This window comes from Centruroides vittatus, unplaced genomic scaffold, assembly GCF_030686945.1.
Source record: "Centruroides vittatus isolate TY-2023 unplaced genomic scaffold, ASM3068694v2 contig_927, whole genome shotgun sequence".
In the NCBI taxonomy this organism is placed as follows: domain Eukaryota; kingdom Metazoa; phylum Arthropoda; class Arachnida; order Scorpiones; family Buthidae; genus Centruroides; species Centruroides vittatus.
Genome location: NW_027122613.1, coordinates 1,072,211 through 1,086,917, shown reverse-complemented (window position 1 = coordinate 1,086,917; position 14,707 = coordinate 1,072,211). Strand labels below are relative to the sequence as shown.

The 14,707-nt window shown below is 29.5% G+C and overlaps 1 protein-coding gene across 1 annotated transcript in view; it reads right to left on the bottom strand.

Annotated features, from left to right (window-relative positions):
- LOC136984743 (uncharacterized) overlaps positions 1–12,893 on the bottom strand; it is an 88,368-nt gene extending 75,475 nt beyond the window's left edge. Inside the window, exons 1-2 of the mRNA XM_067281850.1 lie at positions 12,824–12,893; positions 1,499–1,642 (exon numbers count right to left, since the gene is read on the bottom strand). Coding sequence (XP_067137951.1) covers positions 1,499–1,642; positions 12,824–12,892 — 213 coding nt within the window. The 5' untranslated portion in view covers position 12,893. The remainder of the gene's footprint in view (positions 1–1,498; positions 1,643–12,823) is intronic.
- Positions 12,894–14,707: the final 1,814 nt, after the last annotated feature.

The window sequence follows — 14,707 nt, the reverse complement described above, 5'->3', positions numbered from 1 at the left end:
ATACTTCATAATATCTAAACATTTTAGCATAGGTTTAATATTGCAGATTAAAGGAGAAAGTTTGCATTAACTGATAATTCACAACAACTAATCTTGTTATTTGTGGGCTTGACTGTAATTCTAATCACCACATTTATGAGTTACCCTCATGTTGCATACACAACAAAATACTTCAACAGACTATCATCAATCCAAAAAATTTAAATAAAACAAATATTAACTACATTAATAATAAAAAATTTTTAAATCACTTTCTACTTTCAATAACAAATAAAAACAAGTAAAACAGCAAGGTCATTTTTGGGACAAGACTTTGTCTCGGAGACTCACTAATAAGTGGGATCACTTCGACGCTCACAGTGAGTCTTGTTCTCATTCTCCAATCTTCTTTGGTATCACTGGTTTTGAGCATGATTGTTCAAATTTCACTGGCATCAACCACAGCCACAACCACTAGGTCATCCACGATACATTTTCAATGAAATTAACCTATCCAATGTTGAAATTTCTCTCTGTTGTGTGTTGCCCTGGGTTGAATTTTTGTTGATGCCTAACGAAAATTTCCTGTGTTTGAAAAAATAATCGTGGCTATCGTATCATCCGAAATTATTTTTTTATTTTGCACAAACAAAATAAATATATTAATAAATGTAAAAACAAAAGAAAAATTATATTTCAAAAGTTAGTTTTAATATAAAATTATAACAATTAGCGCCATCTAGTTTCAAAAATGCACAACGTTCACATTTCCAACTTCCCAATGAGCAACGCATGTGCAAATCTCGCACTAGCACCTGTTTGTAGAAAGAGTGTCGCCATTTTGTATTTTATTTTGACTCAGTTCTCAGCCCCGAGTACCTACAAGTCTGGTTTTTTTATGTGCACATGATTTGGGCACCAAATACTCTGTGCCAAATTGCAACTCCTGACATGTACTCCTTCATACCTCTAAGGTGTCCAGCCATTACGGCACTGCGATTTTATAAACAAGACATAGTATTGTCAATTACAAATTTTTCCTTCCATTTTTACAAAAACGATTTTAAAATCTTTAATAACTTGTATTGTTTTTAAAATTAAAAATTGTATATTAAAAAATTAGCTGGTTTATTAATTGAATTAATATTTATAAATTTTTAAACTTTTTAGATTGTTCTGGAGATAAAAAATGAGAGTTTTGAGAGTGCCTAACAGAACTTTTCAAATATAAATATGAAGTTTTTTGCCATGATCAAGGAGAAGATGAAGCATGTATTCTATTGGTGTACACACATATACACACTGAAAATTGTCTCACTTGACTCAGATAATAAATTATCTGACCTGTTTTTCTTAATTTAGCAAAAAACAAATCATCATTAATTAGTTACTCAAATTTTCAGCTGAGAAGATCAATATAATTTCATTTTAAAAATATTTTCACAGCTGGAATATAAAAGACTTATGAAGTTTATTATTTATTTTTTAACTAAAAATAATAAAATAAAATACTATTTACCCATCTGCCAAATTTATCCACTGCATTATATATAGAAGTATATTCTTGTAAGGCTGCATTGTAATTTCCTACCAAATATTGTTCACTGCCAACTTTCATCTTTCTTTTTACTTCTGTAACTGTCATACCTCTAATGTAGGCAGACTATAAAGATAAATTCTGGTAAGTAAATATCTTTTAAAAAACAGGATAACAAATATATAAAGAAATCAAATAGAATGATGCAAGGGTAAAATATTAAATAATATTTTCTCTGTACAATACTGTTCTACAAATTCTTTACAGATAGATTGTTATGAAATTTGGAAGATTTCTCTGAAACACTCTGACCTGGAACTTGCTCCTGAACTGACTTTCAAACTGGAGCATGCTTCTGTTGAAATTTCATTCGAATGCTAACGGAAAACAACATTATTTTTAATTAGATTTGACGAGAAAAATTCTTCCTTCAAATCTAATTCAAATACTATCTGTATTTATAAAGTAAGTTTTATTAATACAGGTATACTGTATAAGACAAATTATAAAAATTGATTTGTAGCAATTACTAACTTAATATTCCATTTTGTTACTTTTGTAAAACATCTATTCCAAGCTATCAATGTAAAACTAAGATGTATCCAACAGAAGTATTTAAAGAAGGATTTCAACAATCATATTCTCTAAACCAGGGGTGTCCAACCTTTTTGTTTCTCTGGACCACATTGGAAGAAGTCATGGAGTTTTAGGCCATAAGTACATTATATATACTTGTGGCTCAAGTATATTTAAGAATTAATATGTCTAGATTATAGTAATAAGTATTAAAACTTTATCACAAAAAAGGATATTTTAAAAAATTACTTCTACAGACACTTTCAATTTTTACTTAGAAATAGATAAATTCATTTATTATAAAGAAGACAAACAAACAATTTATTTGAAAAACCAGGGCTGTGGAGTCAGAGTCATGGAGTTTTGGTGTTTTAGTCGGAGTCAGAGTCGTCAAAAATCCCCCGACTCTGACTCTTTTTTTTACTTTCCTGTCTTGTTATGTATATAAAACGGAAAAGTATTGGAATCGTGTCAAATTTGACCCTCCAAGTGTTTTTGTAAATTTACACGTTTGGAGACCTCCTGAACCCAAAAACTGTCAAATAACGAAGGAAAATTCGTGCACGCACATGTGTTGGCATCGAATTTGTTTAACTTCTTTATTCTCCATTCTAAAATATTAAACAAAACAATATCTCAGAATGGGTAAAGTTTAAGAAACAAAACTTGGTACCATAGCTTGTGTATAAAGGGGCATTAATGCTATTAAATTTTGGTTCTTAATTAAAGGTCAACAGGGCAGAGACATAGAAGGGGTCATGTGTCATATCTTCAGTGTGGTTGGACTTAATGAACAGTTTACTCATTATTAGCATTCACAGTTTTTTATAAAACTCATTTCTCCCCTCAAAATTAAGCTCTTTGTCATTTTATAATAGTACAGCAAAACTCGGTTAAGATGTTCTCGCTTGAGATGTTTCTTCTCCTAAGTCATTCAAATTTTGCAGTATCATCATTATGTCCATAAGCAATGGTGGTGAAAGATGTCTCCGGTCCAGAGGAAAAATGTACACGGGCCTCAGGAATGATTGAAAGAAAGTTGTGGAATGAAGTCTGGGGCATGGTAAATTTTACCCCATCATCCCATTCTCTCGTCGGTCCTGCCCATAAGACTCTTGTTAAAAATTTCCTCATGAGATGTTACAAAGTATTGATTCTATGAAAGTATAAGTAATAAGTAATAAAATAGTAATAAATAATAAAATTCTGATGTCTTCACGTGACATTAGAATTCCAGGGTCTATTTTATTAACAAATCCATCTGTGGTTGGAGTCTGAGTTGGATGGTAAGGCAAAGTAAGATTCGGTATAATTTTACACAACTCAACAGCCCTGTAAAAAACACAAATATTTGTTTTATTTGGGTCTCTAATTAATAAAAAATGACGAAACACCATTTTAAAGTGCATTTTTATTCAACTAATATATTTATAAATAATATGTAGACCAAAAAGTAGCCAATGTTCCAAATGATATTTTTTACACCAAACTAAAAAAAAGGTAGCCAAATTTGGTGCAAAGTATCCAAATCTTGCAATGCTGGAAGAAATACTAAATAAAGCTGGAGTTGGGACTCAATGGATTATAGACCCAAATGCAGGGAAAAAAAAGAAAGGACAAAAAGATAAAAAACTGAAGAAGTTGGAAAATTAAGGGTCAATATTTGCATAACAAAAGGTCTATTTAACCTTTCTCACTACTTTTTATCTTTTGGAAATATTTCCTTTCCACTCAAAAATAAAATATGTATAAAAGTTTATGGCTTTGTGAAACTTCTTTTTTGATTTTATGCCGTTGAAATAAATAAATAAATTTGTCGGTTTTGTTTACACGTTTATTGGGCCGCATTGGAACTTGCCTTGGGCTGCATGCAGCCACGGGCCCCAGGTTGGACACGCCCTGCTCTAAACTATACTGCAATTCACTCTAAATGCTATAAGTTTAATTACAGTAGAGACTCGTTAATCGGAACCCCGGTAATCAGAACGATTTTCAGTCAGTGTGTGTCGTGCTGAATCGAACGTTTTTGATACTAGATTTACTTCTAAAGTATAATTTTCATGTTTTTATATTCTTCAATATATTTATTTTGTTTGTACAAAATGAAGAAATAATTTTTAACAATACGATAGCCTCGATTATTATTATAAAAATTTTCGTTAGGCTTAAAATCGACGAAAATTCAACACGAAGCGACACGCAACGGAGAAAAATTTGAACATCAGACAGGTTAATATATTTTTTCATACATAATCGGTAATCGGAACAAATCACTAATCTGAACAACCCCAGTCCCAAATTGATTCCGATTTTCGGTTCTCTACTGTATTTCCTATGATGTACTTATAGAAGGTGATGTGGGTGTCGACTTTCTAGAGACTTTAGGAATAAAATTTAAACTACAAAAATTTATAAAAAAATAAATAATTTCATAAATAAAAAAACTATTTATAAATAAACCATACTTTATGGTAGGCTTAATTGTTCCTCATTCTAATTTTACTTTTTACATCATCCTCTCAAATCATCCCAGAACAAAATCTTAGTTATACCACTAATAATAGCTATCTAGTATACAGACTACAAATTTTCCAATGTATTTGAAATGCATTGAACTATTTCAAATAATTGTAATGGCTTAGCTGAAAAATCATAAGTCAATGTGTGATTTGTGACCTTTACAAGAACCAAAATACAAGGATGCATTATACGAATGAACACAAATTACAAGTTTTATTTTTTAAACCTAACTGTCATAAACATGAACTATCTATTTTAAAAAGTTAAAACATTTGCACTGCTTGTATTTAAATACTATGATACTCATCAATGTATTAGAATTTTATTTGTAAAAATAATTTATGTGAGATTCATTTCCAAATGGATCAATTGCTTTAAAAATATAGTTTTTAACATTACCCATGTCAATTTTTTTCTGCAGAAAGAGGCTTTTCAATATTGAAAAAGATGAAATATTACTTAAGATCAACTGTGTCTCAAGAACAGTTGTCGAATTTATCAATAATAGACTTTATGCATAAAACTTAATGAACTGCACAGTTACTTTAATTATAACATCAGTTACAAGCTTTACTGACATCATAATTTTCAGCTGTCTGCAACAAATATTTTACACGAATAAAAGAACAGAGTAAAATTTAAGTTTTGATATTCTTAGTAAATGCTGTTCTGTTAAATTAATAGTACCACAGTAATTCTGATATTTAAATTAATAAGAAAACTTTCAGATAACATCTAAGAAAAGAGGTTTATAAATTCCATTTACAGTAAATTCAACAAACAAGAAGAAAAGTAGATGGCCAAAATTTATGAATCTGGGAAAAAACATATTGATAAATTCAATCCTTAACCCATCACTGTATGAAACTTGATAAGTTAAATTAAGAAACTACTTTTTGGAGACCAACATGAGAAAACAGTTCATCTTCTAATCTTCTAATGCCCAACACTTTAAAAGTTTATAGGAATGATCTGGTATAGAACTATGATAAAAGAAATTGAGATGCTTCTTCAGAGTTTCAATTAGATGGAAAAAGAAATGATATAATAGATGATTAGTGAACAGAAACAAACAAAACAACAGATTACAAAAAGAGGAGAATGTGGAACAAAGATTGAGTTTGATAAGGCAATGGTTGGAAACTGAGTATCTCATTCTAACCAAAGTAGTTAAGTCAGGAGAGATGGTTGTTATACTCTGGAAAGAAGAATATGTTAAGGGTTTAAAAAATTATGTAAAAGAAACAGGCTTTGAAGAGATAGAGACCCCATTAAGAATATAGAAGTAAGAATGAAGAAATTATTGGAAGAGAATACTTGTCCAGACTCCACTAGCTAGACTGCCAAAACTATTTGTATATGTTAAAACCCATAAGGAACAATGGGGCTTTAGAGCAATAATAGAAAAGCATAGTTCTCCTATATATAAAGAGAAACAAATGTAGGAAAGAGTAACTGAGGAAATATTGTATATGAATGATACCCATTGATAATTAAAAACAGTTGTGTCCTAAACAAAAAATTGATGAAACTGACCTAGGCAAGGAATATTATATCACTACATTGAACTTTTAATTGCTGGAAACAAACACGAGACAAGAGCCAATATTTCTCTATGCAAGAAACATCTTGCTCCAAAGTCTGAAATTTAGGAAGATGAAGTTTAAGATATAATCAGATACTATAAAATATGCTTTAATGGAGAGTATATGAACAACTATTACAGAGCTTTCAAATATTTTTAAGTTATTTCATTCATCTTCAAGAAAGCAAAACATGAACAAGAACTAACTGCTATCAGATAGAACATCCAAAATATTTTTGAATATGAAATAAAATAAAATTTTAATATATTTTATTTTGTGTTCAAAAATCTTCAGGATGTTCTATTTAGGTTCCCATAGTTCATTTTTTCATTTTCCTGAAGATGAACAAGATAATTTGAAAGGACTTGAAAGCTATGTAATGGTTGTTCATATACTCTGTTAAAAAATATCTCATAACTTTAAATGTTTAATTGTGGAGTTATAACTTAACATTATCAGCTATTTTATACACAATTTTTTAATCATATTTTAAATTCAATAAAAGTTTTTATAAGCAAACAAGAGAAGTCTCAATTGGATCATCCATTTCAGGAACCTTGGCAGGGCTGATAGTGAGAAGAGTGGGGGAAGAGATACAGGAACAATTTGAGAGTAAAATAAAATTTTACAAGAGATATGTCAATGACATATGGTCATTTGGAAAAAACCAATAACCATAGGATCTTCTATACAATTTTCAAATAGCTCCTTAGGTTTAAAATTAAGAACAACAAGAATTTGATGATGGAGTACATTTTTGGATATGTGGATAAGAAAATATGTTGAACAATATGAAACCAAGATAGACAAAACTGTCTTCAAACCAATTTATATTCCAACTAGCAAGTAAGCCCAGATTTGCCTGGGCAAAAAATAAGAACATACATGAAGATTAGCTAATTTCATACTTCTAGCCCTTCTATTGTATTATATTATAGAATTTGGTTTATATAACTACAAAGGTTATCTTACATAGCCAATCATACCTGTTTTCATTGAATGCAAGAGTTAAATCCCCCTTCTTCCAAGCTAATTACAGAATTTTTAGATGGGTCTAAAAATATGTTTGATTTCCCACAAAATGCAAAAAACCACATCTAAAATAGTACAGTAGAAGCTGAGTTCTTCAGGGTAATCCGTAACCATCTCCCTATTTTCTAAGCTATTTTCGGATCATCTCTTTAAAAGCGACATTCACCTTGACCTCGATAGCACTTTGCTATAATGGCAGCATGAACTATACACGGTTCACAAAAATTATTGCAAAAACGCAAAGGATCCTTTGCTCGCACATATAGGACGACCTAGGTTTTTGAAGCAGTGAAAAAATGAATAAAAACCTTGTCTTATAGGCAAGTAAATACGGTATTTGAGTATTTTTTCGGCATGGAATACATTATCATATTTTACATTAATTTCTATGGGAAAAATTGTTTCGCTTAACGAGTGTTTCGCATTACAAGTAAGGTTCTGGAACAAATTATGCTTGTTAAGCAAGGTTCCACTGTATTTTAATTCATTTATACAGTTCCTTGAATGCACAGTTAGTTGAATTATAGATTAATGTAAAGAGCATGAGTTTCACACCCTATACATAACTTTGTTCTTATTTGAAAAAATAAAATAATTTTATTTCTTAAAAAGTTTATTTTTATAAAATTTAAATCAAAAGTGACTATATGTTTATAATACACCAAAATTAGTGTGTAGATTATTCCATCCTATCTTTTGATTCTGCTTCTGACTGCCTTCATTCCAATGAGTGTGCCACTTGTTTATTTACTGTCTTGAACCAAACATACGCCTAAATTACAAAGTATAATATGTTAAAGGTAATTTTTTAATTAATTATGGTATCTGAATATTTGTCCGTTACATACAAAATGTGTAAAAAAAAAAAAAACAATTACAAATTCATTTTGAATTGAATTAAATAATTTAGAAAGTTCAAAATTACCTTATTTTCAATAACAGGAATGACTTACTAAGCACAAATCATAAAACCTTTAACATCTAGTAACAAAATTTTAATGTAAACATTGATGAATGTTTTTGATCTTAAACAAGATCTGCATCAGATCAACAACAATATTTCAAAGTGGAATGCGCATAACACAAGTTTTCAAAAATTTTTTAAATAATTATAGAACAAATACATAATGATGTAAAACAAAACTTATAACTATATATAATTGGTGGTTAAATAACACAACTCGGTGTTTTGTTGTTGTTTTTTTAATTAGTGGTTATATATTTGTTCTAATTATTAAAAAATTTTTGAAAACTTTTATTCTGTGCATTCCAATTTGGAGTATCATTGTTGACCTGATTGAGATCTTGTTTAAGATTGAAAAAATTCATCAATTTTTACATTAAAATTTCATTACTGGACATTAAAGGTTTTGTTTATTGTGTTTAGAAAGTTCTTTATGAAATGATAAATCCAAAATGAAATCCAAAATCCCTGCTGCAGATCTACAGTCCAGATCAGTGGTTCCTGACCTTTTAGACTTACAGCACATTTAAATAATCAGGCAAAAGTTGTGGTGCACTTTATTATTAGCCAGTTGCACATCATTATTTAGATCACAAGTTCATAATAATTAAATTGTTTTATTAATTTATTATTTTCAAATGTAAGTATAAGAATATAAAGTTAAAACATCATCGCAATGCCGGGCTGCAATTTTTATTTAATTATTATTTAATTATTTAATTTTTATTTAATTATTTAATTTAAAATATATGCTCTCCACCTCAAATTAGTAGTAGCTAAAGACAGCATGTCCCTGTACACCATACTTTTCCGTTAGCAATAGAGTCGAGCTGGTCACCTATCTAACTCCTTTCCAGTCAAAATTTTTCAATTGATATAACATGATTTCTGGTTTGCATTGGAAGTTCACATATAATTAATTGAGACCTTCTGTCTCTAAGGTTTCCATATCTAGTCTTGTCTTTCATCTATCTAACTCCGTTCTAAATCTTCTGAAAAAAGTTGAAAGAAAAAAAGACATAATTGAAAATTCAACAGTACTGTGAATCCAAACATAAATATGTTTACAAAGGCTTCACACAGATACAATATAGTGCTGTAAAATTCAACCAGTTTGTATGATGTATGAACAGCATTATAAAACATTCTCCTGGTCATAGTTCCCACTTTTGTTACATTTGTTAATTAGCTAAAAATTACATTATAGATTTGTTTTACACATTTCAATTAAACAAATGTCATTAGTAATACATTTTTCATTATGTAAATTAATAAAATGAGAACAAAAACTGTAATGTAATTTTTTAGCTAATCAAGATGAGTGACTACAATGGAAATTATGACTAGGAAAATGTCATTGATAATCCAATTCAATTGAAAATCAATGCTTCAATTATTTGTGACCCAACTGAAAAGAAACTGCTTTATACATTTTCTAAAGTTGAGAGAACAGAATCCAAAATCAACACAGTTAAGTTCATTGATAAGGATTTAAGACTTTTGGATCAATTTCAAAATAGTATAACATTTCTTAGTAAAAAAAGGGCTGGTGGAAATTACAATTTAATGAAGTAAATTTTTAATTGTGTTGGGATTGTCACCTGTGGACATTTTAGACTACAGTAATATCTCAACTTACACGAACCCAGAGTTACGCGTATTTTCAAATCTCGTCGCTTCGTCTTTTATTTGAGCGCCATGCAACTCTTGATTACTCACTCCCCCCACACTATTGTTCAGCTTATATGTTCAGACATGTCGTGCGGAATTGACGCATAGCTACAATTTATTTTGTGTTATTTATTTCTGTGTCTGTTATATCTACAGAGACTTGAGAGACTCTACTATGTCATCCAAACGAAGTAGAACTGATTCTTCTGCATCAAACAAGAAAAGAAAAACTTTATCTTTGGAATGTAAAAATAACATTATCAAAGACTTCGATACAAAAATGAAAATTTGTGAATTGGCAAAGAAGTTTGATCTACCGGAATCGACGGTCAGAACAATTATAAAAGGCAAAGAAAAAAATTCTCGAAGCTGTGAAAACTTGACAAAAGGCCTGAATTCAATTGAAAAATGGTTACAAATTTTAGAAAATATAGACTCCAACGAAGAGCGCATTTCTTCTACAAAACGAGAAATAAAAAAATTATTAGCATACTACGAGAAAATTTTGCGGGAGAAAAAAAATTCTTTGAGCCGTCAGACGAATTTGTTAGATTTTATGAAGCCTTCTACATCAAAATAACTTCGGTTTACATTTTTAATAATATAATTTGTTATACGTATGTATTATCTAAGATTTTATTAAACATTTTTTTCTAAATTATTGTTTTCTATAGTCTCCGGCCCCAATTTTAAAAATATTTTGTATGTATTTATATGCGAAATTATACCCCGACTTACGCAAATTCGACTTACGCGGTAATCGTTCGGTTCCACCTATCACGTAAGTTCGGGGTATTACTGTATTTTACATATTTGTGCAGAGTAGTAGCCTACAAAAAAAGTCATCTCTGCAGTGGAAAATGGTTGTTCTGGGTGATTGGACATGGCAAGTAAGGAAGATAAGTCTAGTATTTGTAATGTAATTTTTACTTTATTAAATTTCAAAATAGATTTGAAGATTTAAATCATCATAGAATAAAGCTATGAATATGCAAAACACCTTTTTATGTAATGCCTGATGAAGTTCCAGAATCCTAGCAATTGGAGTTAATTGATTTTAATCCTGATGTGCTTTGAAATCAAAATATAACAGTGGATTCACTGTTATATTTTGGAATTTTATGTATTAATTTTGAGAAACAATACTTTAAGAATACAGCTTCACAAGTTTCTACAACCTATCAATGCAAGCACTTTTTCTCAGAATAAAATCTGGCAAAGAGTCATTTATATACACTACTTACAGACAAAAATCTTATTAACCAACTCCAAGCAATGTTGCCAACTCCATTTTTTAGTTGGCTGTGAATTTTGCTAATAAAAAGCTGTGCTTTTGTTTTAAAAAATCTGTGTACAATATACAAGGCTTAAAAATGAAAAATAAATACACCTGTATGAATATGCATTGACTAAATCAGTCATAATGAAGTTAAAATTTATTGCACAAAATTTAAAAAAAATTAAGCAACATTAAAAAATACAAAATAATACTCAATTTAACATAAAAGTGCTTTAAACCTAAATTTATGCATATGTAATAAATTCCATAAATTTTTTTGTATCCCATGTATTCTGACTAATATTTATTACAAATTTCTTCAAGAAATGAATAAATATCAGTCAGAATGCACACCTTCAAAGCTACAATACCAGAAAATAAGATATGTTGTTAAAAGATGTCTTTTCATTATACTATAACAAATTTTAAAAACACCTTAGTGCAGTAACTTATATTATGTAAAAGAAATGTGTATGCTCAAAAAAAAAAAACTGAGAAATTTCATTAAAAATCTGTGGTTATGCATAACATTTCACAAAAGAACTGCAAATTCACAGCTTTCCAAGTTGCTGTCTCATCACTGTCCGCTAATATTTCCGAAATTTCACTTAAAAAGAAGTACAATCTTTCTCACTGAAAAACTAAAAGATAAGGTTCATAAAATTAAAAATATATACCCATACAGTTATTTTTTGTTACTTCAAAGTTATAAGAACAATCTATATATATCCTGGTACTTTTTAAACTAGTTTTTGCTTGTTACACTCTCTTCTACAAAATTGCAATTTAAGAGTAACAACTTTTATGACATTAATGTGTCTTCACAAACAGATGTATTATAAATTTATATAAACTTAAAATTTTCCAGATGCCTTGAGAAGTGTTATCAGTTTTTACACTTGTACTAAAAAGTTTCTCCACTCCCTGCATTACATTGTGATGCATTAGTTTTATGCTTAAATGGAAAATTGTTATTCATACAATTTGCATCCAATTTATACCATTATTATTTTAACTAATTGAAAATTACATTTGATATAGTTTTCTTCTTCTTTTGACAGTTATCGTGTTTAGTTCTGTTATTATTTATTGTTACTTATTAAAACTATAAAACAATTAAAATTCATTGCATTACAAAATTTGCTTCCAGTTTTGACACTATGTTATTTATCATTTCAAAACATTGCCTGTTTTCTGAAATTAACTTTTTGGAGGAAAAGAATTACAAATTAATTCTTTCTTCCAGAAATTCTAAATTAAAAATTAATTTATTATTTATTATAATTATTAAAATCATCATGAGATAGCAGCCTAACCACCTGCCTCTAGTCAAATTACATTATATTTGATTACTAAAGTAGTCTTATTAGCATTATAACCCAATAAAACTGACCATTTGGTATTAATATATCAAGAGCAGCTCTGTTTTTTGGCATAATTTAGTGTTGATCAGATATCTGAAAGTACTTGTAATCACATATACAATTATTATGTACAACTAAATTTGCATATTAACGTTAAACAAATCTTATATAATGAATTTTCAAAGTGATAAAATCTCTCTTTAAAAAGTTTGGAAATCACCGATGTAATCTAAGTTGCAACTAATCTTAAAAAAAAATAACTCGTCAAGATCTATTTAGATTTCGGAGCTGTACTAAAACAATAGTTTCACTTACTTTATACACTTTTGGTGATGTTGTCTTAATATTACTTAATTCAGTGAAATACTTGTCTTCTTCTAACATTTTTTTTTTTAAATCCCTACAAAAAATAGTAATGAATTATTTCCTAATAATTTAAAAATAAAAAGTTATTATTATTTAATTATTAATTAAATAATATATAGTAAAAGATACAGTAATAAGATCATGCCAATTTCTTAGCACAGAAGAGAAATGACTTATTAAAAAATTAGAGTGAAAACTCTGATTTCCTTATAAGCATTATGATGATGATATGTAATTCCATCATAATAAGTTTTACTGATAGAGAAATATAATCAACAGTCTTATTGTCTTGGATTTCAGAGAGTGCAATATTGGATATGTATTTAAAAGATCAAGATTAAGTTCAAAAAAAATGTTTCTAGTATTTCTAGACTTTTTTAAAGAAAGATATTTCATGAAAATTAAATTTAGAAAATAAAATTTAAGATGCTTTTTTTATAGTAACAAAGTGCAGTTGTAAAAATTAAATACCGAAGATTGGAAAAAAACAGATAACAACAATCAGTATGGACTAAATCAAGTCCAATTGCTATCTTGTAGAGATTAGAGTATAAAAATTTTCTTTACAGCTTAAGATATAATGAATATACAGCTGACCCTTGATAATCCGACAGGTATGGGACCAAAGGGGTGTCGGATTACCAAAAGTGATTACATATTTGGCATTGTTTTGCTAGCAGTAGCCTACAATATTCCTATATTTTATGAGTAAAATGCTGCCTAGGTTAATATGGAAATGAAACATCCATTTCGGTTAACTAAAACATGTTTATTAAAAGAAATATGGAAGCCAATAAATGTACATACAGTATGTATAGGCATAAATAATACAGTACATACAGAACTGCTCATGGAAAACACAAGAAATGTGTGTCATTGTGTAAGAATTGGGTGGGGAAATTCATGTCATGACATCCTTCTGTGCAAGCAGACACGTAACAGGACGGGGACTACAGTAACCTTGACGGAAAGTGCGTTGGACTACTGAGCACGTCGGATTACAAAAGTGTCGGATTATCAAGGGTCAGCTGTATATATAATCATATTAAAAAGCATTATATATGATATAATTAAGAGAGTAACAGAGAAGGAAATTCTATCTAGATCTGAAAAAGGGGAAGAAAAACAGTTGAAATGACTGAAGTGAAGCACAAATAGCTAACCAATGTTGCTCTTTTAAGGCGAGTGTACTCTCTCTATATACCAAGTCAAAAGTTCAAATACGTCACACATGTGCATGGGATATTAAAGAAAAGGAATACTGTATTCTTAACAGAAAAAAGATTTCTACATCCAAAATATACTGTGAAGCAGTTAGAAAATCAAAAAATTTTAATCTAACAACTGGACAAAGGAGATCTGCAGTCCAAAACATCCTGATTGTTATCAATGCTAAGTCTTATTTTACACTAGATTGCTCTGAATATGTGGAAAATAAGTTTTTATTGTAAAAAAAGGATGCTATTCCTGAAGTGAAGTTCAAATGTCATGCAAAGTTCCCAATGAAGGTTTTGATATGGGAAATCATAACCTTTCATGGATGGTCTCTGGCCTTCATCATACTAAGGATCAACACCGTAATGCAACTTTCGGTAGTTTATCCTGTTACCACGTAAATTGTACTTATGGTGGGGGTTATTATCACTCCTGGCTGCTTGATCATCGTCCGGGATGCTTATTTCACCACTACCTATTAAACTGGGAGTCCAATCTGGCATCGCGTTCGCTTGGTGTCTCCACGTTCTGATATATTCACCTTGATCTTCCTCCTCCAAATTCTCCATTCCCTCGTATGCTTGTTTCTTTCTTTGACCATGTGTTCTCGTTCTCACC